At 35.8% G+C, this 25,900-nt stretch overlaps 3 protein-coding genes across 5 annotated transcripts; 1 reads left to right on the forward strand and 2 right to left on the reverse strand.

The window, feature by feature from the left end:
• Nucleotides 1-1,985: 1,985 nt before the first annotated feature.
• LOC127966692 (serine/threonine-protein kinase 10-like) lies at nucleotides 1,986-12,477 on the forward strand. Its single transcript, XM_052567868.1, has 17 exons — nucleotides 1,986-2,312; nucleotides 3,898-4,062; nucleotides 4,581-4,629; nucleotides 4,713-4,862; nucleotides 4,941-5,013; nucleotides 5,255-5,449; nucleotides 5,545-5,719; nucleotides 6,216-8,021; nucleotides 8,104-8,234; nucleotides 8,310-8,433; nucleotides 9,551-9,730; nucleotides 9,820-9,949; nucleotides 10,981-11,105; nucleotides 11,202-11,387; nucleotides 11,463-11,588; nucleotides 11,677-11,790; nucleotides 11,877-12,477. The coding sequence occupies exons 1-17, from the start codon at nucleotides 2,163-2,165 to the stop codon at nucleotides 12,000-12,002; spliced, it is 4,005 nt and encodes a 1,334-aa protein (XP_052423828.1). The 5' UTR covers nucleotides 1,986-2,162; the 3' UTR covers nucleotides 12,003-12,477.
• A 4,921-nt stretch (nucleotides 12,478-17,398) lies between these two features.
• Nucleotides 17,399-17,818, reverse strand: LOC127966096 (shadow of prion protein). The gene has a single exon (XM_052566939.1). It carries the CDS (start codon nucleotides 17,816-17,818, stop codon nucleotides 17,399-17,401), a length of 420 nt encoding a protein of 139 aa, XP_052422899.1.
• Nucleotides 17,819-19,517: 1,699 nt separating this feature from the next.
• Nucleotides 19,518-25,854, reverse strand: rassf2b (Ras association domain family member 2b). 3 transcript variants are annotated; one of them, XM_052567926.1, is made up of 10 exons: nucleotides 25,695-25,854; nucleotides 22,894-22,979; nucleotides 22,725-22,800; nucleotides 22,504-22,655; nucleotides 21,849-21,916; nucleotides 21,601-21,749; nucleotides 21,371-21,524; nucleotides 21,057-21,178; nucleotides 20,148-20,245; nucleotides 19,518-20,064 (listed from the first exon to the last, which is right to left on the reverse strand). In XM_052567926.1, exons 2-10 carry the CDS (start codon nucleotides 22,947-22,949, stop codon nucleotides 20,010-20,012), a joined length of 930 nt encoding a protein of 309 aa, XP_052423886.1. In that variant the 5' UTR covers nucleotides 22,950-22,979; nucleotides 25,695-25,854; the 3' UTR covers nucleotides 19,518-20,009. The 3 variants fall into 3 exon arrangements, with proteins under 3 accessions (XP_052423886.1, XP_052423888.1, XP_052423887.1); XM_052567928.1 differs by having other exon boundaries at nucleotides 22,894-23,001; nucleotides 25,695-25,851; XM_052567927.1 differs by having other exon boundaries at nucleotides 25,668-25,851.
• Nucleotides 25,855-25,900: the final 46 nt, after the last annotated feature.

The following is a 25,900-nucleotide window of genomic DNA, read 5'->3' on the forward strand; positions in this document are numbered from 1 at the left end:
ATTCGGAGGATCTGCATGTTTAGTGCTTCCATACGGAGGATGTGACAAATAAATCAATGACATAACTGTGGAAGATGTAGTGGTTTTTCCATTATTTTTATTTGTCTACTGAAAATCATGCCTTTATTGCTTTATCTCGAGTTTCAAAATGTTGAGTCGGATGTATTTCTAAACAAGATCATCTACTGTGAAGTCATAGACTGTCACACGTGTTAGTGCTGGGAGAATATATTTAACCAAGGGGAGAATTAAGACAGGGCAAGGGCACATCTTACATTTGTCTTTCAAACTTTGACACATTTTTGACACAATTTGAAGCATAAGCCACTAGTCAGATATTTTGTTATGTAGAAAAATAAAATGCATACATTTAAAGTGACTTAAAATCTTTTTGAGACCACAGTATATCTTGCATGTTCCCATATGCATGATCTGCTTAGATACGTCTTACAAGTTAGTCAAGTTGTTTTTTTTTCTTCATTTTATTTATTTATTTATTTACTTTTATACATAAGTTACATAAAAACCGATTACTTCTAGTTGGCCAGACAAGTTCATAATGTAGATTAGTAGTAACTAGTTCAGACTAGTAACAATTACCATAAAGGTGTGTAAGAAGAATTTTAGGTAACACTTTAGAATAGGTAACACTTGTTAACTATTAACTACGACATTTCTCTCAATAAATTCATAATTTGCTGCTTATTAATAGTTAGTAAGGTAGTTGTTAGGTTTAGGTATTGGGTAAGATTAGGGATGTAGAATAAGGTCAAGTAGAATAAGGCATTAATATGTTCTTAATTAGCACTAATACATGGCTAATAATCTAGTAATATGCATGCTAATAAACATCCACATATGTGTATAAATAATGTAAATCAAATATGATGCATTAGGCTTTTGAGCAACATCTGTATCTCAGAGAAAAATATCAATCATCATGGATTACATTGCATTATATATTTTGCTCCTCATATTAAAAACTACAGAGCTTTGATCATAAAACGAAACACTTAAATGTCATCTTACGAAGACATAATATTGGGAAATAAAGAGTAACAACTGATATACAGTAAGCATTTGAAGTAGTCTGTTTTACTGTTATAAAGATCTCATTTATATTCCATCAGAATTTCATCATACTTTTTGGCCATATAAATAACACCTGCACCACATTTAATATTTTTGCTCAGTTTGAGTCTCTAAAAAACACAGAGATGTTTTTCCCTCCTTGAATAGAGCTCCATTTTCTTATACTATATGCATCATAAAGGCATGATGTATCACAAATGACACAAAAATTGGTGTTATTTCACACACACACACACACACACACACACACACACGAACAAAGAAAAAAAACTTTTTTTCTAGAGTTTCTAAAATGGTTCAATAAATATTCCATTAATAAAAAATTAAATCAATCAGACTATTATTCATGTCAGACTTCCCAGGTTAAATATGTGAAAGTGGAACCATCTAGTGGTTAAAGTGTAGGACTACATCTCTCAGATCATCCTACTCGTGTCAGTAAACAGAGCAAACAGTGGAAAATCACATTGATGACCTGTTTCAAGACTCAAGATGGATTTTTTTTTGTTTTTCTCCATGTGATTGATTTTAAGCTAATATTGTACAGTATGTACATTTTAGGGGATCCCCTAAAACACTGTTAAAATGCTGTTTAAGTTTGGTTTTGAAACCATTGGTAAGAATATGAGCATGTGAATACAGTACATCTTACTGCACAGAACAATCTGCCTTTCTGTAAAACACAATACATTCATTCTGAAACCAATCATTCATATCTGTTTATCTAAATCATCATGCTTTCTTACACAAGTAATGGCCCTATGGCTGCTGAAAACACACTACAATAGATGGCACAAACTAAGTACATCTCTACAGACGAGGCGCGCGTCCTACTCATTATTGTGGCCCATATTTTTGAAGGATGTGGTTGCTATTTGCAGCTTCCTGTCGTGCTCTGAGGTGCGCATGAGGAGCGACGTGACAGTCAAAAGCATCTTTGTCTTGGAGAAATTCAGACGGTTGTCCTTTGTGTAGTTTTTAGTTTGGGCAGTGGATCTGAGGACCACCGACTGACTCAAAGGGACTGGGATTTCTTAAGGAGTTGGGGTGAATTTTAAAGGGAGGGAGCCATGGCCTCCCTCCTGATGCGAATCTTTCGGTTGGGTGTGGAGAAAAAGCGAGTTCGGCACTACGAAAACCTGAAGAGGGATGTGGATCCACACCAGACGTGGGAGACTATGGGAGAACTGGGAGATGGAGCTTTTGGGAAGGTCTATAAGGTAAGGGGATCAAATCATGAGGTTCAGTTTTCTGTTAAATGCAAAGTAACAGAACACTCTTGTAATATATCTATCTGGGGTCACTTAATTCAAACTGTTTTTAAGTGAAAAAAAAACAACAACAAAAAACTGAATGTTTAAAGAATGATAAAACTAGTCTGGGCCTTTAAAAAGGCATAGCCTGATCTAATCTCGTCATTTCAAGGAAACCCCTCCCTCTTCAGATTGAAATGTCAACTAAAGTGATAAATACGGTTTGCAAGTAACTGTGTCTTGCTCAGTCTACCTCTTATAACATTTCATGAACATGACAAGAATGATTAAAAGTTAATAGAATGAATACAGAACGATTCACAATTTAAATACAAGAGTTTTTTATCACGCTGTTTGACCCCATTTGATATTATTTTAGGAATAAATCTAGGTTTAACTAACAAATATTTATCCATAAATATATAAATATCACACAGATGAGAAAATAGTGCTATTGTTCACAATATTATTCGCAAATGCTCACAGCCGATTCACAGACGCAGATATTCAGAACAACAGCACGACTGCAAATGTGATTCTTTACACAAAAGATCAATAAAAAATAGTTAATATTTAGTAACTCACATTTTAGAAGCACTATTGCCAGTTATTTCGTTTTTTTTTTTTTTTTTTGCTCTGTCTGCTGTTCCAAACGAAGTCTAAGAAGTGTTCCACTTGATTTGTTGCTCAGATTTTTTTTTCGTGCCTAAATGAATCAGTTTCTTTGAATCGGTTGAGTGCACGATTCAGTGATTCATTCATAAGAAACGCCATTTAACGCCAACTGTTGGTTTAATGATGTAGCCTGCGATTCAGATTTTTATTTTGGTTCCCAGAAAGTTCTGGAAAGTCTTTGGTTACAAAAAGAATCTTCATAGAATGTTCCTAGAATGTTATTATTTGGTTCTCAAAAGTAACCATAAGGGAACGGCAGGGGAGGACCGGATGTTTGTGGAAGATGAGATACATAATCTGTGGTTTAGGCTGTCAACATGATCATTGTTGTGATGTCATTACATTACACAATGAACTCTTGTATGTACATAATGTGTAAACAAATGAAGCAGTTTGTAGATAATCCAATTCAATTCAGTCTACTTGAATATTTACTGTATAGATCTAGAAAACACTTTATTTTAACAATTCATTAAACTTTATTTTAAGCAAACAAATAAGTAGAAATATAACAATTACCTTTTTGAAAACATTTTTTATTTATAGGTTTCTAAGGTGACAGAAAATGGAGGCATAGTGCTACACTGTGGTTAGGCAACTTCCTGTTAAACCAAAATGTGAAAGATCAAAGATGGCTTCCTGTTAGTGTTTTCAAGCTCATATCAACCTCTCTTTCTGCATAAAGCTTTCTGAAACTGAAATGCGCCTTGCAGCTGAACAGCTTTCAGTATCTTTGCAGATTGTACATAGTTTTGCATCATGGCCTGCATCTGTACAGCTGTTAAGTTCTGCTTCCCAGTTTTCAGAACTTCTGATTACTTTCGTGCACTTTGATTAGAAAGGCAAGTGTTACAGTATATTACACTGTTGATCAAAGGCACAGAATCAGACGACGGGGGTCCTGGCAGCTGTTAAAGTGATTGAAGTGCGCAGTGAAGAGCAGCTGGACGACTACATCACTGAGATAGACATCCTAGCATCCTGTCGCCACACAAACATCATCTCCTTGATGGACGCCATCTTCTTTGAGGACTGGCTGTGGGTAAGGAACATCCCCCCCTCCTACTTTTATGTGTTGAGAGTTAATGTTCATTTAAAACTTACCAGAAGTCTTTCCCCCCTCATTTATTTAAAGGGACCATAAATACAAAACTAAATTGGAAGCTTTAAGACAGTAAGAAGTAACTTGAATTACTTATTTAAATTTATGAATTTAGCAGACGCTTTTATCCAAAGCGACTTACAGTGCATTCAGGCTAACATTTCTTACCTAACATGTGTTCCATGGGACTCGAACCCACAACCTTGTGCTGCTAACACAATGCTCTACCACTTGAGCCACAGGAACATATTTATTTGAAAAAAGTGTTGAAATTTTCTTGTAAATGTAAAAGTTATTTTACCAGTTATTTGAAAAAAGTAAACTGATTAAGTAACTTGTAATGCGCTAACCCCAACACTGGTTTTTACTTTCTATAAGTCTGCATAAATAAAGACACCGTCCTATATAGCTTGACTATTATAATTTTTTTATTGTCTCTGTATGCTTCGTCTTTTTAGATCCTGATCGAGTACTGTCCTGGAGGCGCTCTGGATGATATCATGTTGGGTAGGTGACTTGACACTGTTCAGTCATTTATGGTAGTATCTGTAAGGCATTATGATAATTTGTCCATACTGCGTGTGTTTCAGAACTGGAGCGTGGCCTTACAGAGCAGCAGATCAGTGAGGTGTGCTGTCAGTCTCTGCAGGCTCTGTCTTACCTGCACCAGCATCACATTGTACACAGAGACCTGAAGGCGGGCAACATTCTGCTCACCATGGATGGACAAGTCAAACTAGGTACAGATATACTGTTCTCTCACATGTTTGGTCTAAATACAGTCTGTGCTTTATCAGTTTATATTCTCTTTCATACAGCTGACTTTGGTGTGTCTGCGAAAAATGACAATACCCTCCAAAAACGATCAACTTTCATTGGAACTCCATACTGGTGAGACTCTCATACACTGGGTCAAATGCTCTTGCTGTCATTGTTTACTCACTTACTTTTATGTTTTTTCATACAAGAAAAAACTTGTACAGATCAACATGAGACAGAATGATCATTTTGGGTGAACTATACCTATTGAACCTCATAAAAAGAAACAATTAAATTACTCTTATAGTGATTGCTTTACTTAATACAGCCCTCTAGCCAAAGAACATTAGATCATAATATTTTGTATTTTAAGGATGGCACCTGAGGTGATAATGTGTGAAACGTCAAAGGACAATCCCTACACGACTAAAGCTGACATCTGGTCACTGGGCATCACTTTAATCGAGGCCGCTGAGATGGAGCCTCCTCATCATTCTCTCAACCCCATGAGGGTCTTGCTGAAGATCACCAAATCTCCACCACCCACACTCTCCAATCCACGCCAATGGTGGGTCACCGCTTCCTCATCCCCTCTCTAGATCTTCTGGGGTTTCGGCTTATGCTTTATCTTGTTTTTTTGTTTGTTTTTTTTCTCACTGTCAGGTCATCGCATTTCCAAGATTTTCTACGGAGAACCTTGCAGAAGAATCCAGAGTCTCGTTGGGGAGCCCAACAGCTCATGGCCCATCCTTTCTCTTATGCAGGACGAGATGGACGAGCCCTTAAAGAACTCATCGCTGAGGCCAAAGCAGAGGTCACTGAGGTCATAGAGGCTGAGGTAAATACACAGGTCAATGACAAGAACATGCTGTTATTTTGAACTTTCTATCCATCCAAAAAATCCTGAAAATACATTTTCCACAAAAATAGTAATTAGTGATATTAATAAGAAATTTTTATTGAGCACCAAATCAGCAAATTAGAATGCTTCCTGAAGGATTTCACTGAATACTGGAGGAATGATGCTGAAAATTTAGCTTTGCATCACAAGAATAACATACATTTTAAAATATATATCAAAACAGAGAACAGTTATTTTAACTTTAAATAACAGCCTATGTTAGACCTTTTTCAAAGACATCTGACCCCAAACTTTTGAGCAGTGGTGTAATTAAGAAAATAACAATTAATCATGATTTTAACCTTTTGGTTATACCGCATGACCTATTTGAAAAGTCATTATCCCCTTTTGTTGGCCTTGTCAAACAAACATAATCCATGTGTTCAGCAGTACACCGATTAATATATCTTTTTCTGCATCTTTTCCTCTGTAGTCTTTATTAGATCTTGAATGTTCTGCGAAGGAGATGATCACTGCAGAGTCGGAGCAAACAGTGCCACAACCAGAACAAGCAGTTGAAGAACAAGGACCACCAGAGCCTGAGTCCCCTCAGAAAACCTCTGTTCCAGATGCTGTTCCTCAATCTCCCACTGACTCCGAGCCAATAGTTGAGGTTAAAGTGACCCGCAGGGCTTCACAGGCCACAGACAAAGCTCAGAAGAAGTCAAGACGCCTTTCGGTTCCAGGAAATCTCCTCTCGTTTTTTACTGGAGGCTCCCGACGCAAGTCTGGATTCTGGGGTGACAATCCACTTCTTCAAGGAAGTAAGGGCTCAGAGGTTTCAAGTGCAGCTTTGGAAACTGTGGAAACTTGCCCTTCAGATGGCAAAGAAAGCGAAAGCACTGATAAACTGAAGGAGCGAACATCTGACGTAGTTGATGCTCCAAGAACTGAGGCTGCTGACACCAAAGACAAGGAAGCTAAAGTAGATACTGACAAGGAGGTAGCCCAGACCTCAAACCCTTCAAGCACACCACCACAAACAGTGTTACCAACAGATTCCTCAGAAAAGGAAACACTAGATCTCACCAAGGACGACAATGAAAATGTGAAGTCTGACGATGCAGGAAACAATGACCAAACGTTTTGGAAATCCCTCCAGACACCTGCTATTATCAAGGAAGAAACAGCACATCCACAAAGCACACCAATCATAGCTTTGTGTTTGGAAACACCACTAGCAAAAAGGACTGAAACGAATGAGGGACGTAATAAATATGTCTACCTTGATTTGGCCTGTCCTTTGAAAACCTGCAATTCATCTCCAGCTTTAGATATAAGCAAAATCTTAACAGTAGAGATGCCTTCTAATAATGCTCCCGAAGACGTTTCTGACCTCAAAAAAGCACAACAGATGACTGAACCATCAGAAAATGACACTGTTGAAGGAAGAACCAAGGAAGATGTAGAAGAACCAGGAGAACTGGAGACAGATGGAGGAACGGTGGATGCAACAAAAGAAGAAATCAGTGAAAATGGCAAGGACTTCGATGAAGTGAAGGAAGAACATATAACCGCCAACGAAGATGACATTACCATGAAGGTAGAGTGTGAGGATCTCAAGGAAGAGCATGTTACTACTGAGATAGGCCATGAAGAAGTCAACCCAAGCAATGAAAAGTCTGAGGAAGAGGAAAGCTGTGAAAAAGACCAAGATCTTTATATAGAAACAGAGGAAGAGGAGCATTCATCCAACAAGGAAGATGTTGAACATGAAGATTTAGACTCAAGAAACGAAAACAGCGAGAACACAAGAAAATCTGACGAGGAGGTAGAAATACCAGCCCGGGATGAGATGACCACTGGTTCACAGGTGGCAGAGATACCCTGTCAAAATCAAGAAGAGACCAGTTCTGAAGGAGAAAAGATCATCGTTGGTACTCCTGGTGATCAAGACAGAGCAAGTCCAACAGAAGTCTGTTCTGAAAAGAAAGAAGATGGGACAGACTCTGAACAAGAGCTTCACATGGAAAATAGTAAACAGAACGTTACAGAAGAGCACTCAAAACCTCTTGGTGAAGATGCAACAGATGTTACTGGACCAAAGTTGAAAAAGCAAGTGATGTTTGTAGTTCAAGAGGAAATGAATGAGCAAGAAAGGCCACTTGCAAATGGCTTGAAGAATTTAGACTTAATACCACCTCATGAATCGAATGGATCCACACCTAAGGAAACAGACGAAGACATGATTGCACCTCTTTCTCCTACTGAGCCTCCACTGTCTCCTGGGATTGAAGGGGTAAGTCTGAAATAAACGTCTAGCTAAAAACCAGCGGGCTAATTCAACATGTGCAAACTGTTCTCATTTTGTATTAATTCAGGAATTGCACCCAAGCAGGCGAACCGTTAAAAGGACGCGTAAATTTATGGTGGACGGTCGTGAGATCAGTGTCACCACTTCCAAAGTGGTTAGTGAGGGAGACATGAAGGAGCAACAGCTTCGCTGCAACAGGTAATGAGTCTTTCTGCTTTATAGTGGACATGGGTGAGTGGACGTGTCAATTCATAACTTCTTGGGTGTTTTCAGACGGCAGGAACTGCATGCGTTGAAACTCTTGCAGAGAGAAGAGCAGAGAGAACATGCCCAGCTTGAGCAGAAGCTACAGCAGCAGCGAGAGCAGATGTTCCGTCACATAGAACAAGAGATGACTGTAAGCCACAAGAATAAAAGCCCTTTGGACTCAGTTAACAACATTAGACGTGCTATTAAACAGAAATGTTTCCATTCAGGTTCTTGACTGAAGTACATAACATGCCCTTTATACAATGACCTTTACTAATGTTACGTTGACATGCAAGAACTCGTTTTTACAAAGCTGATTCTAAGGCACATTTCACAATTAATATTTCTAAATGTTTCATACTGTAAATTAATTTACAATTCCTAAATTAACTTAAGTATTTGTTTTATTATTTGAAGAGTTTATTTGCAAAAACAGATAACTATTAATTTTCTTAAATCATGTTTTTATTGTGTCTTATTGTGTTAGTTCGCTATAATTTTCTTTTTATTATTATTTAATCAAAACAACCCAATACTGATTGGAATGGAGGACAAAAAACAACAACAATATGATTTTTGAAAATTTTTGCATATGTACTTTTCTTCTTTTTTCTCTTTTTCTTGTAACTTTTAAAAATAATTGTATTGATTATAATAATTATATTATTTAATATGAATCATTTAATGAATTATTATGTAATTTTGTAAGCATAACACAAGTGGAAAAATGTCAACTAAAAATTATTTTTGTATTTTTATTGTTTACTGGGCAATACTATTGCTTTTTAAAAATGGTTATTGTTAATAAAGCTAAAAATAAAGCTAAAACAATTAATTATAAATATTAGAAAAAAAAAATCTATACACACATACATGTTTAATGTGTGTGTGTGTGTGTGTTTGTGTATGAAGTGGAAATGACAAAAGTTGCCTTGGCAATTAACTGTAATAACATAAGACTAAAAATGACTAAAATTAAACCTAAAATAAATTTATTTTGAATGCATTTGTATTATTGTATTAAGGTATAAAAATGAATAAAAATGACAAAACCACATAAAACAATTACTTAAACTAAACTACAATGAAAACAAAATATAAAAACGAAAGCTCATTCAAAAGACTGTAGCAATAATACTGAATTGTAAGTGTGATCAATCTATTAGCACAGTCTCCTCGATAAGCTGCATGATGTGATTATTCTTAACCATATTCATAACCATAAGTACGAGCACTTGAAATAATGAATGTTTGTCCTGTTGAAGAGTAAGAAGCAGTACTATGATGGGGAGCTTGAGAGACTTGAGAAACAGTACCAGCACCAAAGCAGCCAGATGGAGGCTGAGCACACATCGCGGCTCAGGGAGGACGCACGCAGACTCAAGGCCCAGCAGGAGAAAGAGCTGAGCCGCAAGAGCAGCGCACTGAAAGCAGACCCTAAAGAGGTACGGACTGCTGCATTTAGCCACACTTGCACTGCATTAGGCTCAAACACATGGAGACAGTCTCTCATGTGCGTCTATTTGTGCTTTAGGAGCAGCGGTTCCTGCAGAAGCAGCAGCAGGAGCTGAATGAAGCTCTGCAGAAGGGCGTTCAGGAACATAAGAGGAAGGTGGCTTCCATGGAGTGGGAGATTACTGTCAAATCTCAGCAGCTCAAGCGAGGTAAATATGCCACTGCTAATACACTTGTTTATTATGTAATTTGTACAAAAATCATGCAGTTTATTAATCTTTAAAATACACTTTTAAATATAAAGGTTCCAGAAGCTGGGTTTTCACAATAATTCCGAACAAGAAAATTATTGGGTTCCACAAAGAACCTTATCATGAAGAGTTCTAAAAAAAAAAAAAAAATCCTTTAGTGTAAAGAACATTTTAATAATCTGAAGCAAGAGTCCCACATAAAATAAAATAAGTTATCAGTTAATTAAATTAGAAATAAAAATGTAAAGAAATAGCTTCTTAAACTTCTTAAATGTTCTTAGATGTATCACAAATCTGTGTCTAAAAATGTGGTTAAATGTAACAGTAAATAATAAATCGATAGATATTTTTTGAAATACAAATTTTAAATTGCATTAATGTGTCAGTTTGTAAAATGTAAAGAATCAGTAATCACATTTGTAATTACAAAAGAAAGATGTGTCAACAAATAACAATCGTTAAATCATTTTTAAATGCAATTTTGTAAAATGCACTGACTTGTCAAATTAAAAAGTGATATATTTATTATTTTGATGTTACATTTAATGACATTTTAAACATGAATTAAATATATAGTTGTTTACAATAAAAATAATTAAGTAAAATTATATACTGTATGTATATATATATATATATATATATATATATATATATATATCTATATATAGAGATATATATATATATATATATATATATATATATATATATATATATATATATATATATATATATATATATATTCATTTTTAAAAAATTAGTTTGAGAAATTGTTTGAAATGACTTTTATTAAATACATTTAAAATGAATTCATTATTTTTGATGTGGTAAAATGTCCTCCATACGTCATTCTGGTATTTTATGTGTACAGTAAAGTTGCACGTACAGCGCACTGTAACAGTAAATAAATAGTGTGCATTGTACACATTCTGTATACAGAAGAAGGTTTGGTAGTATGTGATTCTAAACATACTGTGTCCTTCCTTCTCAAGCTCGCGAGGCAGTGATTTGGGAGTTAGAACAGCGCCACCTACAGGAGAAGTACCATTTATTCAAACAGCAGGTGAAGGAGCAGTACTCCCTTCAAAGACAGCAGCTGACCAAGAGACACAACAAGGTCAATTATACAGCACCCTCCAAAAGCATTATCTTCTTCTTCTTTCTTCTGTACCTTATCCTGACCAGTCTGTGGTTCTGTTCTCTCATATGGTAGGATAAGGAGAGAGCGTCTCGGTTCCAGCAAGCTCTACTGGAGGAGCAGAAGTCATTGCAGGCCCAAGAGAGAGTCTCCTTCCAGAAGGCCCAAAAAGCTGAAGCAAAGTCCTGTTTGAATCAGTTCAAGAATGAGCTCAGAAAGCAAGGTCTGAGTGGACCTGAGCAGCGACAACGTCTCACGCAGGTTTGGATTCAGAAGAAACAAAACAACATGTAGCAAATTCAACCTATACTTAATAAAACTGGTTTTCCCTCTCAGTTCTTATCAGAGGAGGAGGCAAGACAGAAGCAAGAGAGGCAGAGTCTACAAGAGAGTCATGAGAACCAACTGAAAGTGGTGCAGGAACAATGTGATGCCAGCGCAGCTGAACTACAGCAGCTTCAGGTACATCAGCGTCAGCCTGGGAACAGCCTTGAGGTGTTTTCATCCTTCAGGGAATGTGGTTCTCAGTGTCTGTGTGTTTGGATTTCAGAATGAGAAGCTCCAAATTCTTGTGGACATGGAGAAGAAAAAGATCAAAGCTCTGGAGGACGAACACACTCTGGAGCTCAACGAATGGAGAGATAAGCTTGCATGTAGAAAAGAGGTATCGGAGGGAATAGTAAAGCTAAGAGGTTTAAAGCCTTTTTAATTGGGAAAAAAACTTGACGGCCGTTGTATGTTTATGTTCAGGTGTTAGAAGAAGACCTCGCTCGCAGACGTAGAGAAAAAGAGGGAAACAGGAGACGAAGCAGTGAGCCAGAAAACCGGCATGCAGCTCGCCGTTCAAAGTTCTTCCATAATCTAAGCTTTTCCTGACAAACTTAAGAAATACTCTAAAGCCCAATGTCTTTATAAACATTATATATGTACATTATATATATGTACACTTCTTTTTGAAAAGTTTGGAAAATTATAGAATTAAATTTTTTTTCTGCATGAAATTTATCAAAAGTGACAGCGAAGACATAAAATGTTAATTTTATTTTGCAATGATATTTCACACTATTATAATTTTTACTTTATTTTTTGAATAAATGTTGGTTAGAGACTACTTTTAAAAACATTATTACCAACCCCAAACTTTTAAACAGTAGTGTATGTATGTATGTCCTGTATGCATATGTGTGTGTGTGTGTGTGTGTGTGTGTGTGTGTGTTTGTATGGGGCTAGTTGTCATATGGGCAAGTCACAATTTTATTATATATTTTTCTTTATTTTCCCCCCAAAACTGATCCTATCATGACAAATTATTCCATTTGATGTGACAACATTAAAGTTAAATTTAGTTTTTAAAATGAATTCAAACTAAGAAAAAAGTATATATATATATATATATATACACACACGCATACACACATAATACATAATACATGTACATATATACATATATGGGCATTGGGGTTATTTTATAGAATATTTTTTTTTGTCTGGAGTATATGTATTTTTGTAAATATGTTTAAAATCTGCTTAGCCGTAATTCCTCTGTAAGTGTAACTTGTAGCCTGAAGATGAAGGTTTATGTGTAAATAAAATGTTTAAACTATTGTAGACAAAGAGTCTATACAGATTATATTTCATCTGGATGTATAGTCATGCTCATGCACACCAGCCTGGGCTGTCTGTAAGGCAGCAGAGAAAAAGATTAGACAAAGCTACACCCCAGACCAACATCTGTCTCTTGACTGGAGTCAACAAGATTTCTATTGAGCTTCTGAAGAGACACGTTTTTCGACAGCAACCTCTTTATGGTAAGGTAAATGCTTTCATATTACTAAACATCTGGATGTATGAAAACATGTAATGTGACATTTGAATTGAATACAACAAATTTGAACATAATATTAAAGGTCATTTATACTGAAAATACTTATTTGATTTAAAGTATTAAAATGTTATTTTGGTAAACCCAGATTTATGTGTACATATGACATATTTCCCAATCTAAATACTTACCTTCAAAAAGGATTTAAAAACATATGAACAATAAAATAGTTTGTTAGAAATGTTAGTAATTTGTCATGTAACTTTCATTTACATTTATGCATTTAGCAGATGCTTTTATTCAAAGTGACTTACAGTGCATTCAGGCTTTTTAACAGTATGTGTGTTCCCTGGGAATCGAACCTACAACCTTTTGCACTGCTGACGCAATGCTCTACTACTGAGCTAAAACATAGCTAAAAATGGTCATACTGCAGGACCATTTAAATGACCTTTAATTTGATTAAAAATGACAAATTCTTAATGTTAAAATGAACTGCTCAAATAAAAATGTTTATAACAGAAGGTCTAACCTCCAAACATGAAATTACTGATATCACATGATGCAACATTGATATTAAATATTTAAATGTTGCAAACATTTAACAGCAGCAATAATTATTTGTTCAAGATGATTTATGTACAGTATCTGTTGTTGATTTTGTTCTCAGTGCTTATGTTTGAAGCAGTACAACATTATAGATAATATAATGAGAATGCTTACTTTAGGCTTTTATAGTATCTTTCATTTCAAGACCATTTTTGAGGGGGTTACAATCACCTAAATTGTTATGGACACCAAATGGATAAGTTGAAAGAGCTGAAGGGCCATCTTACTTGACAGGGAGGCTTTCCTGTCCATTTCTCTCTTGTGTTTCATCTCTGTGAATTTTCTAAAGTACTAATGGTTCCTCCATTAGTGCTGTGGAACTATTAGTTCCTCCATTAGTGTTCAATTATAATTAATTCCAAACAATATGATGGATCTTTTAGATCTTTAATAAATGCCTAACATGCATCTGTTTTCCAGCAATCACTTCCACAAGTATTTATAATGTTCATTCTTTCTCTCTTGTGTAAAGTATTCATTAGGCTCATGTAATGCCTAAAATTGCCTTTGCATTTCAGTAAGCTTATTTCTCTGAATTGTGTGCATATCAAGTTTAAACTAACTCCGTGTGTCTCAATTGTTAGGACCAAAATGGGGCAGTTATGCAAACTTGCATTGTTTGTTTTGGTTCTGATGGCAGTGCTACACAATTAGGTGGAAGTGGGTACAGCCCTGGGGGTGTATCCAGCAGGTGGATCTTTCCCAGTAAGAACCGCAGGACAGCCGGGAGGATACCCGGGAGGACACCCTTCCATTGGAGGAGCATATCCCAACTGGAAAATAAGATCCTCAGTCCACACTATGGAGGCTGCTTTGGAGGCGGCGGGTTTGGAATGGGTGGCTCCCCTTTCTCCAATACAGTAAAAAGCATCCCTCCGCTTAATCCAAAGGCTTCGCAAAAAAGGCAATGCAAGCTGCAGGCATTGGGTTAGTGGCAGGAATGCCCCAACTTTCAATTCAGGAGCCCTCAGGAGGAACATTTATATAACCACTATATGTATGCACGTCAAGGCACTTATTCTAAAAACAGAAATAACAAAGGAGGACCCAACTGAAAATCAAAGCAACCATCCCAGGCTCAGTCATATAAGCAATCGATTCCAACAACCACAAATGGACACTGTGTCTCTGGAGTGCTTCTGTTGATAACTACTTTCTTTATGCTAATAAGTGGTAATGCTGTCAACCCATAAAATTATATATATATATATATATATATATATATATATATATATATATATATATATATATATATATATATATAATTTATACATATGTATAATATATATATAATATATATGCACAATTTTTCAAGTTAAGTCCACCAATGTTAATCTACTATTCTGTCTGGTTTGTTTGTCAGACAAAAATGGCATGATTGGGCAAACTGCCTGTCAGTCAAACTCTCTGTGAATGATCAACTGCCCTTCCTTTCCACTAGGAATCTAAAAGGTGAAGTTACATTTTAAAATTGTATTAACTGATTGCTTATCTGCTCAAAAAAATAAATAAATAAATAAAATTCTAATTGGCTGTTTAAACATAGAGTACAAGGCAAATACAATGTATACTGGACATTTTGTTATAAATAATTGTATACAATACTAAACTTATTATTAATATTATTATTTGTAGTAGTAATTATTTATGGGAAATAGAAACGAAATGATTAGAATAAAATGTTCACTGATTAATTTATAGAAATGTTATATCATGGATATATTTCATTATAGTAACCATTTATATTTACAAAATCATCAAAACAACAACAACAACAACACATATATTTTTTTATTAGCTGATAAATGAATTTATATTGATTATTTATTCATATCTTCATATCTCTCAGTAGTTTTCTCTTAATGTTCTTTCCCTTGAGATATGTGTGGTGCACATTGAATTCTACAGGAAAACAATATATATTTTCAATATTTTATAGACCAAACATTTGCTGGTCTGTTTAAAAGCTAGCAAAATGAAGCCCATTGCCATGGTAACATCACAGAGAACACTGAGGCGTGCGGCACGTTGCTACGAGACCAGGTCTTTCAGAGACAGAACATCATGATCTGGAGGAAGCAATCGGAGGTTCAGCAAACAAAGTGGACAGGAATAAGTCAATTATTTATTCATTTACAAACCGTACAAGGAGCAAACAGTGACAGGTTTTAAAATGCCTGCCGAAATACACAACAAACCCTGAAACCAACAGAAGAGTTTTAAATGACATCACCGGAATGAAAGAGACAGCAAAAGCACTTTTGGACATTTTTTGTCCATCCAACAACATTTCAGCTAAAAGAGTTTGCATCAAATAATTATAGGTGTATGAAAGATTGCAAATATTAGCCCTTAAAATTAAATCTGTTTCAGATTGATTCAATCACATTTGACTAAAATAAATACAATCCTTAATTAAAATCCACAGTGACATATAATTGCAGAATTGTCTGCCATTAGCAACACAGGATGAATTCAATATAATTTAACATTCATCACATTTGGCTAAAACATTTGAATATATGTTAAATAGTAAAATTGATACCAAATCAAAGCAATCTTCCAATTTACATTACCTTCAACCAGGCATAATATAAAGGTAAACTGCAAATATGACATACATCACTAGCCCCTTTCACACAGTGAGGCCAGTCAACTGCTGTAAAAAATGGAACGACTGTACAGTACATAGCTACAAAAATGTCCACACAGGCAATGATGTTACATCTTTTTTTCTGGTAAAGCGTCATTCACACATCTGTTTCTGATCAAGTTCTGTGAGATCATTAACCAGAAATGACTTCTCAGCAGCTGCCCCTTCTGGTGTTGTGTTTGTAAACATGGAAGGGTCAACGTGGTCAGTCTTTTTGTTGATATTTTCATTTTTCTGTCAAATGTTCACATTCATGCAGCGCTTTTGGCCCAGAGACGTTGCATTATAATTCAAACCAAACTATAGTTGTGGCTAGAAGGGATACAGCTCCGACCAGAATCTAATAATGAAATTAAATGTTCTACTTATTAGATGGTTTTATTAACGTCTACACCAACCTCGACCCTAAAGCAACCCCTAACAATAATGTAAAATTAGTAGTGGTGTCCATTTAAACTATATTAAGCCTTGAATTTCTGGATAATTAAGGGCGTGGCCACATGAGTGACAGGTGGATTGCCGCTGCTGTCACCTCTGTCGAGTTAGGTGGGCGTGGCTTCAGCAAACAGCTCCCGCCTCTTTTCCTATTTTTGATTATCTGGGCGTGTCGCGCTGCCAAGATGGTGACGGCTGGCTCTGCCAACTTTGAGCTTCAGAAACGCTCTTTAAAACCTACGGGTGACGTCACGGACAATACGTCCATGTTTTTATAAAGTCTATGGTTCACACGCAATACCATTTTGGCAATTTACTGCTAATGTTATGACTTCCTTTACTAGTAAATTGACGGAATTAATTTACCAGTATTTTTGAAAAGCTCCTGTTCACACATGATCTCTTTAGGGTAATTGACCATTAAAGCAAAGGGGAAATAATTATTATTATTAATAATGAATGTAAAATAAATGCTGCTGAAAAAAAATAAAGGGAACACTTAACAACACAATGTAACCCACAAGTGTTCCATTTATTTCTTTGAGCAGTTTATATATATATATATAATATATATATATATTTTTAATTACTTTTAACTTTTTACTTGTAGTGTATGTGTGGTCTAATATCTCTTTTTATCTACCTCACAAATTAAATATATGTGTATGGTAGTTTCCTCTTCATCAAAACACTCTATCGATTAAAATGACCAGCTTATCTTTCTGTGACAAGAATTGCCTCAAACCCTGTAACTCATCCCCAAATAAAGATGTGTGTGACTGTTCCGAGTATTATGAGGACACTGGTCACATGTTCTGTGCTGCCTGTGTTCCTGTAATATCGCCAATCCGAGCGATTGTAGTATCCCTGTCCATCAGGGTAATAGCGCCTGTCATCCTCTGAGGAGCCATCGTAGCCGTAGCCATATCTCGGTCTGCCCAGAGAGCCCAGCCCATAGCCGATGACCGCTCCACCGAGAGCCCCCGCGGCTGCAGCACCGGCCAGCTTCAGGCCCTGTCTGCCTTTGCTCTGGGAAGGAGGCGCTTTGGCTGGCACACCCACTCCCTTACCCCTGCCACCAAAACCTCCTCCACGCCTGCAGTTGGCCCAAGGATACAACGACGCCAACAGCAACATCCACACCCAAATAATCAGGACCTTCTGATTACCCATCATGACCGGGGGTCCCTTATAAAAACAGACAAATAATTGCATAGAAAGGATTTTCAGTCAGAAATGTCTAGTTGATTTGATAACTAATTAGAAAAAAAAAACACAGCAAGAAGCACATTTAATTAAATTTGAAATTTTGATTAATATTTATTTACAACATAGAAAACAGTGTTTTTGTACAGTGCAGAAAATTAAAGAAATGTAACAAAAATGGTCTTGTTCCAAATTTTAAAGTTATCAATATAAGTTAGAGTACTTATTTGTATAACTCGATTAGTGTCATATAATGGGTTTTTCTACAATGAAATTATAATACCTGTTATTCTATTTATTTCAATACTTCTTTAATAAGATTTTTGTATTATTATTATTATTATTATTATTATTATATAAATAGCAAAATATTTCACAAATTAAAGATATTCAATATTTTATTACCAATAAACATTATTACAATTAATATAAAATAAAGTATGGCACATAAGATTTAAAAATTATTTATCTTTCTTTATCTTAATCTGTTGTTATCATGCACTATTTATTTATAATTGTATGCTTTTATTATTTATATTAGGTATTCTACCCCCACCCCAGCTTTTTATCATCAAATTAAAATTTTTGTTTCAGCTCATTTACTATTATTATTTTCTTCAACATAATTATTTAAACAATTACAGTGCGGAAAGCGGCACAAGTCATCTGAATCGAATTATACGCTCCACTGCACATCCAAAGACGAGTGACCACTGACAACAAGCTAACGTTCTGAATGAGGATTCAGTTGTCAGACTCACCTAGAATGCAACAGTGCTGCAATCTGCATTTGCTGACACACAATGACCCACTTGTTGTGTCATGAATTCATTATCATAAATTTATTAAATTAGACTTTTATTTTGATACCATAAAGTTTATTTCAAACATACTCTAATATAAAAAAAATTATAAAACAAAACAGATGAAAATCTTTAGGATACCTCAGAATGCAACATTATATATTATATTAGATATATTAAATGCTTCAGCTCAGTTTTTAGTTCTAAAGCATTTATTCATTTCCATATTTTGCAAATTTCATCAAAGCCCCATCTGCTGCAACAAACAGAAGCATCTTACCTGGAGATAGCACTGATTACTGGCTTCTATTCAGCGCTTGAACTGCTCAACCTCACTGTGACAAGCTGCTCTGTGTTGTAAACAACCACCTTGTGGAACCGTCACTCACCTGAATAGCAGCGAATGACCAGTGTCAGAGATGCTGAACAGCCCCGCCCACTCCAGAACAAAGGCACAGCAGAGAATGAATTACAGAAGCAGTTTCTATTCAGATTTACATCGCACTGCTTCTACAATCTATTTTACCCTTGTGTCTATTATCCCTGGCCATTAAGTTTGATTATCTCAGTTGTAACAGTAGCAGATCAGTGCTAAGGAATTAATAACATACATCAGGAGAGATCACAAGTTTTTATTACACATGGAAAGTTAATTAATAACAATGTGGAGCAATGAGTTAATGTAGTGTGGCATTGCTGAATGGAGTGTTATATATATATTTTTTTTCTACTTCCTATATTGACTCAAATGTGTAAAAATATCAGACGTATTAAATGTATTATACTAGGAACAACTAAAGGGATCAATAAAATTTCATGAGAGCTTTTACTTAGGGGTAAATATGCATGAAAGTTCACTGAAATTAACTGTCTCAATCTTTTTATTATCAAGGGTAAAAATGTGCAGATACACTGTAAAATACATTACAAACAAAAGATATTAAATGCTTTTAATACCAATAAACATTATTACAAATATTCTGCAGTTAAATAAAGCAAATACATTACATTTTTCTTCACATTGTCTATTCACATAAAGCGGACTCTACATTTGATCAAATTTTGAATTACCATTCTTACGGGTTATTATTATTATCATTGTGCATTTTTTGACCCATTTGCTTTCCTTTGTAAAAAAAAAAAAAAGGCTAAGTACAATGCGGTGTATCCAATGAAGCATATTTATAGAAAGTCATGGTACCTTTGGATACTGCTGTATTATAATATTATATATATCACGTTATAATAAAAAAAGTTCCTTTTCCTGAGACAGCGCTATTTTGTCACTGTTGGTGCTTTAAGGATTGTGTTGATGAGTGATACATGCCTGCACAGCTTCATCATGTTACAGTAGTTCAGTCGGCTAAATTCTGCATGTATTTCTTGATGATACGGCGGATATCTGCATACCTGAAATAAGGGAACAGAAAAAAAATGAGTGCACATAATGATTTCGAATGACTGTACTGTATAACGTGTGACTCAGTCTGTACCTCTTCTTCACTTTCTGCATCTCTCTTTCTTCTTCCTCTTGCAGTTTAGCAATGAAGCTTTGTAAAACAGGAAGCTCAAACTTGATGTATTGTGCCACCTTGAGGACAAAACGAAGTATTACAAAAACATATGCATACTAATTTGCACTGTGTACTTGTCAAAATGGCTGAATTCAGTGCCCTAACGAATTACTCTTACTATTTCTATAATAAATAGTAATAATTTAGTATGCAATTTTTCTGACCATCTACTTCAGCCAAAATGAGCAGTTTAGAACCATGTGCATTATACAGATTAGAATATTTAATCCCAAAATGCAATGTGCATGGCTTTCCATTACAAAATTGAAAAATTTGAATATTTTTTTTATTGATATTTTATATATTTTTAAATATATTTGGTTTTAGAATTTTTTTTCTTCACAAAATAAATTTAATATAAATAAATTTATCCAACTAAATTATTTTTTTACGTTTGGAAAATAAATAGATAGAAAAACAAATAATAAACGCAAATGACTAAATCAATAAATGATTATATCACCAAACACGATAAATATAATACATATCTGTTATATGTCATTTCAAGTAATTTTTTTAACTAGTTTGATCTTTGAGTTAAATGCATTTGGGACTTTTCCAAACAAACAAATAATAAATAAATAAATACTGCTGTTCAGAGAAAGAATTGTGAGGAAAAAGTAAGCATCAATTCAAAGATAATGATTAAACAAATGCAACATGCGTCGCAAAAAGATGCTAAAATGAAATAAAATGGACACGTATTAATTTGTTTGGAGATTTAATACTTCATTTATGAATTCTATGTTTTATGAACTATTAAGTTATGTGTTTGGTTAATGGTTACCTTACGATTTATTTAAAATATGATGATATTTGGTCTCTTACATCATGGGTGACCTCTTCCACTTGGTCCGTCTCCATTAGGAACATTTTGCTGACCTGTTCACAAGGGCCTTTCAAAACTCTGAGCGCCAAAGGATGGTCATTCGGCTTCAGCTGATGTCTCTCTGAGTGCAGGGAGGGGAATATGAACTCGGGGACAAAGAAAAGAATGCTATGACACATTTCCCAGACAGCAACATAGTGTTGGCCCAGATCCAGCCCACATCTGGCCCGCATGAAATCCATGTGGGCCTGATGTGGGCCAGACCTGGGCCGAAACTGCTTGCTGTCTGGGTTCATTTCAGTTTCGGACGTACCTCCGCTGGTGTGGACGATATAAAGGCTGAATTCATCCGGGCTGTTCTCAATCTTGAACTTGTTGAGCAGCACCCTCATGACCTGTGTTGTCGTCATACAGCTGTTGACGCGGACGTTGGTCACAGAGCCGAATTTAGGCGTAAATACCGCCGTCTGTTTGACATACAGAAACAACTGTGAGCAAAGGGATTTACTAAAGTGCTGACAGTTAACTAAACACGACACCCACCTTGTGGTTATAAAAGTGGCCGTTGAAGGAGCATCGGTGTCTCTTGAGTCTCCTGATTCCAAGCCGTCGTCCGCTGATTCTCCTTCCGCCGACATCACTCCTGGCCCTGGCGAGACGATCGGAGTGTGTGGGCTCCTGCTGCTCCTCATCTGACAACACATCCAACGAGACACACACAGTCGTTCAGATACATTGCGTAGACAGTTAACACCGGTAAGTTTTTAGAAAAAAGTCAAGAATGTATTCACCTGCCTCTTCCTCTTCCTTCTCTCCATCACCGAAGTCTTTTGATTGGTCGTCTGTTGTAGCGGCCTCACTGAAATTAATGATTTTTTTTTTTTTATGATTTAAAACAAACAAACAAACAATTATTTCTGGAGGATCACTTGACACTGAAGACTGGAGTAATGGTTGCTTTTGCTATTTCAGTAATACATTTAAAGTGTATTTAAATATAATAGGCTATATTTTATTGAAATAATATTTCACAATATTATATTCACTGTATTTTTGATCAAATAAATGCAGCCTTTTGGCGCATAAGAGACTTCTTTCAACAACGTAAAAAAAAGTAGTGCTCAAAAAAGATGTAGTTTTGCACAGACAAGATCAAATATATATTTCTATCAATTTAGTATTTTGGCCCTACCTTTTAAACTACAAACATAAATGTGCATTTTTATTCTAGTTCCACTGTGAAGGCAAAACAAAAAAACAAAAACAAATTTTTGATCGTTTTTACAAACTGAGGTATGAAATTATTTTCTCTGGTAATTCACAGATCTTGTTGATATTAACTTATTGATAATAACCCAAAAGCACCCATAAAACAATTCTATAAATAATAAAATAATCCATAATATTAAAATAAAATCATTCTTTAAACATATGTAAATGTCTGACTTGTATGTGTCGATATCCGTTTCTGAACTCAGAGATGTTAGTGAGGGGCGTGGCCTGCCTGCCTCTTTCTCGTCCTGCATCTGCAGTCTAATTGGCCGCTGTACGCCCCAAAAAACATTGAGCAAACCCTCAATGACCAACTCTCCTTCCTCCTGTGAAAATCACATAGTCAGATATGACATCCATACAACAGGCTGTAATTGAAAAACTAACCAACTGACCTCTCTGTGTCTCAACTGGAGGGCTTCTCCTTTGTAGTAAAGGTTGTATGTGCTGAGCTGTGAGAGAAGAATGCTCCTGCAACCAAAAAGTGAAGAAAGAAAAGAAAGTGAGGTTTATGAGAATGGCAAGAACAAGGAACCTTGAAGTAACACAGCAAAATGCACTTACTTGCTTACAAATTTGTTTTCGCCGATCTGGACCTTGTCTGAATCCTCACTGTCCATGTCGAGTGAGTGGAAAAACACTAGGAAGGCCTGTAAAGAACGAAGGGATGAACTGAAAAAGAATGTTTAAAACATCTCCTTTGAGAAAAAAAAAGTAGAAGAGAATCTCATGACTTTTCGCCTCATAATCGCAAAAGGACTCCAGGCAAGATTCTCACACACTGAAACACACACTAACTGAACTGTCTTACACCTCATTAATGAACTGTTTCAAGGCTGGAACAAACATTTAGGTCTAATATTTTAGCATTGTTTATAGTTTATATCCTTTTTACTGCTAATGCAAAAGTAATGAACAAGAAATGACTGGTAAATCACAACCAAGCAATAATGTCACAGAATTTGCACACACACTTTAAAATCAAGGTTCTTCATTGGCAAATGTGACCCTGGACAACAAAACCAGTCATTATTAGTATGGTATAGCCAACAATACATTGCAAAGGTCAAAATTTATGCCAGGAATCATTAGGATATTAAGTAAAGATCATGTTCCATGAAGATATTTTGTAAAATTCTTACCGCAAGATATCAAAACTTAATTATTGATTAGTAATATGCATTACTGAGAACTTATTTTGGACAACTTTAAAGGCGATTTTCTCATTATTTTGCTCCCTCAGATTCCAGATATTCAAATAGTTGTATCTCAGCCAAATATTTTCCTATCCTAAAAAAAACATAGATCATATTTTTAAGATCTTATTTATTCAGCTTTCAGATGATGTCAAATCTCCATTTCAAAAAAATGACCCTATGACTAGTTTGTGGTTGAGGGTCATATACAGGTGCGTCTCAATAAATTAGAAAGTCGTGGAAAAGTTCATTTATTTCATTCATTTATTTCAGTAATTCAATTCAAATTGTGAAAGTCATGTATTAAATGAATTCAATGCACACACTGAAGTAGTTTAAGTCTTTGGTTCTTTTAATTGTGATGATTTTGGCTCTCATTTAACAAAAACCTACAAATTAATCAATAATCTCAACAAATTAGAATATGCTGACATGCCAATCAGATAATCAACTCAAAACAGCTGTAAAGGTTTCCTGAGCCTTCAAAATGGTCTCTCAGTTTGGTTCACTAGGCTATACAATCATGAGGAAGACTGCTGATCTGACAGTTGTCCAGAAAACAATCACTGACACCCTTCACAAGGAGGGTAAGGCACAAACATTCATTGCCAAATAAGCTGGCTGTTCACAGAGTGCTGTATCCAAGCATGTTAACAGAAAGTTGAGTGGAACGAAGACGTGTTGAAGAAAAAGATGCACAACCAACCAAGAGAACCGCAGCCTTGTGAGGATTGTCAAGCAAAATCGATTCAAGAATTTGGGAGAACTTCACAAAGAATGGACTGAGGCTGGGGTCAAGGCATCAAGAGCCACCACACACAGACGTGTCAAAGAATTTGTCGTATTCCTCGTTAAGCCAGTCCTGAGGCGTCTTACCTGGGCTAAGGAGAAGAAGAACTGGACTGTTGCCATTAGTCCAAAGTCCTCTTTTCAGATGAGAGCAAGTTTTGTATTTCATTTGGAAACCAAGGTCCGAGAGTCTGGAGGAAGGGTGGAGAAGCTCATAACCTAAGTTGCTTGAAGTCCAATGTTAAGTTTCCACAGTCTGTGATGATTTGGGGTGCAATGTTGGTGTTGGTCCATTGTGTTCTTTGGAAACCAAAGTCACTGCACCCGTTTAGCAATAAATTTTGGAGTACTTCATGCTTGCTTCTGCTGACCAGCTTTTTGAAGACGTTGATTTCACTTTTCCAGCAGGATTTGGCTCCTGCCTCCACTGCCAAAAGCACCAAAAGTTGGTTAAATGACCACCATGGTCATCATGGTCGGTGTGCCTGACTGGTTAGCAAACTCACCAGTTCTGAACCCGATAAAGAATCTATGGGCTATTGTCAAGAGGAAAATGAGAAACAACAGACCAAAAAATGCAGACCTCAGCAGTGCCACAAACTGATCACCTCCATGCCACGCCGAATTGACGCAGTAATTAAAGCAAAAGGAGACCCTACCAAGTATTGAGTACATGTACAGTAAATTAACATACTTTCCAGAAGTCCAACAATTCACTAATTTCATTGGTCTTATGAAGTATTCTTATTTGGTGAGATCGTGAATTGGTGGGTTTTTGTTAAATGTGAGCCAAAATTATCACAATTAAAAGAACCAACGACTTAAACTACTTCAGTGTGTGTATGTTTCAATGAAGAACCTTTACAGTAATGGTTCACCCAAAAATTTAAATTCCTCTCATGTTGTTCCAAACCTGACTTTCTGTCTTCTGCGGAATATAAAAGATGATATTTGAAAGAATGTTGGTAAACAAATAGGTACAGTATGGTGACAAACTGACTTCCATTGTCTACACTTTGTTCTTCAAAATACATTGTTCATTCTTCAAAATATATTCATTCATGTTCTATATACAGGTTTGGAATGTCATGAGGGTGAGTAAATCATTTTTGGGTGATATCCCTTAACATCCATTGGACTTTTCAATTACATTAAAGGTTCTTTAGATTTTTTTAAAGTTCTTCACACAGAACTATTCACTGAGAGGTTCTTTGAGAAACAAAATATGGGTCTTCAATGGCATCACTGTGAAAAACCCTTTTGAGACCTTTATTTGCGAGCTGAATTAAATTTTTAAACCAACATTTCATCCATTTTGAGTCAGTTTATCTGAATTGATATTTGATAATGTACCTGTAAAAGTCAAGATGACAAACTCACTGTTCAAGCAGCACGTGGGAGAATCCAGCGAAGTCAGTGAAAGCAACTCAGAGTCTGGCACACACATCAGATTATACGACTGTACCAGTCGGCAAACATGGAAGTCTTGGAAGTCATCTCAGCATGAAAATAGCTGTGCCGCAGATAAAAGTGTGTCGTTGCAAGCTAAAGGAGTCTTTGCCCCTCCCTATAAGACTCTTCCTCAT

The sequence above is a fragment of the Carassius gibelio genome, chromosome B10 (genome assembly GCF_023724105.1).
Source record: "Carassius gibelio isolate Cgi1373 ecotype wild population from Czech Republic chromosome B10, carGib1.2-hapl.c, whole genome shotgun sequence".
NCBI lineage: Eukaryota > Metazoa > Chordata > Actinopteri > Cypriniformes > Cyprinidae > Carassius > Carassius gibelio.

What these genes read in the sequence shown, in the direction of transcription:
- rassf2b (XM_052567926.1), bottom strand. Translation starts at nt 22,949, where the DNA reads ATGGACAGTGAGGATTCAGACAAGGTCCAGATCGGCGAAAACAAATTT. An exon ending in GCCACTTTTATAACCACAAG is followed by an intron (nt 21,525 to 21,600) that starts GTGGGTGTCGTG and finishes TATGTCAAACAG; the next exon opens with ACGGCGGTATTTACGCCTAA. An exon ending in TATCGTCCACACCAGCGGAG is followed by an intron (nt 21,179 to 21,370) that starts GTACGTCCGAAA and finishes CCCTGCACTCAG; the next exon opens with AGAGACATCAGCTGAAGCCG.
- LOC127966692 (XM_052567868.1), top strand. Translation starts at nt 2,163, where the DNA reads ATGGCCTCCCTCCTGATGCGAATCTTTCGGTTGGGTGTGGAGAAAAAG. An exon ending in TTCATTGGAACTCCATACTG is followed by an intron (nt 5,014 to 5,254) that starts GTGAGACTCTCA and finishes TTGTATTTTAAG; the next exon opens with GATGGCACCTGAGGTGATAA. An exon ending in AGCTTGCATGTAGAAAAGAG is followed by an intron (nt 11,791 to 11,876) that starts GTATCGGAGGGA and finishes GTTTATGTTCAG; the next exon opens with GTGTTAGAAGAAGACCTCGC.
- LOC127966096 (XM_052566939.1), bottom strand. Translation starts at nt 17,818, where the DNA reads ATGGGTAATCAGAAGGTCCTGATTATTTGGGTGTGGATGTTGCTGTTG.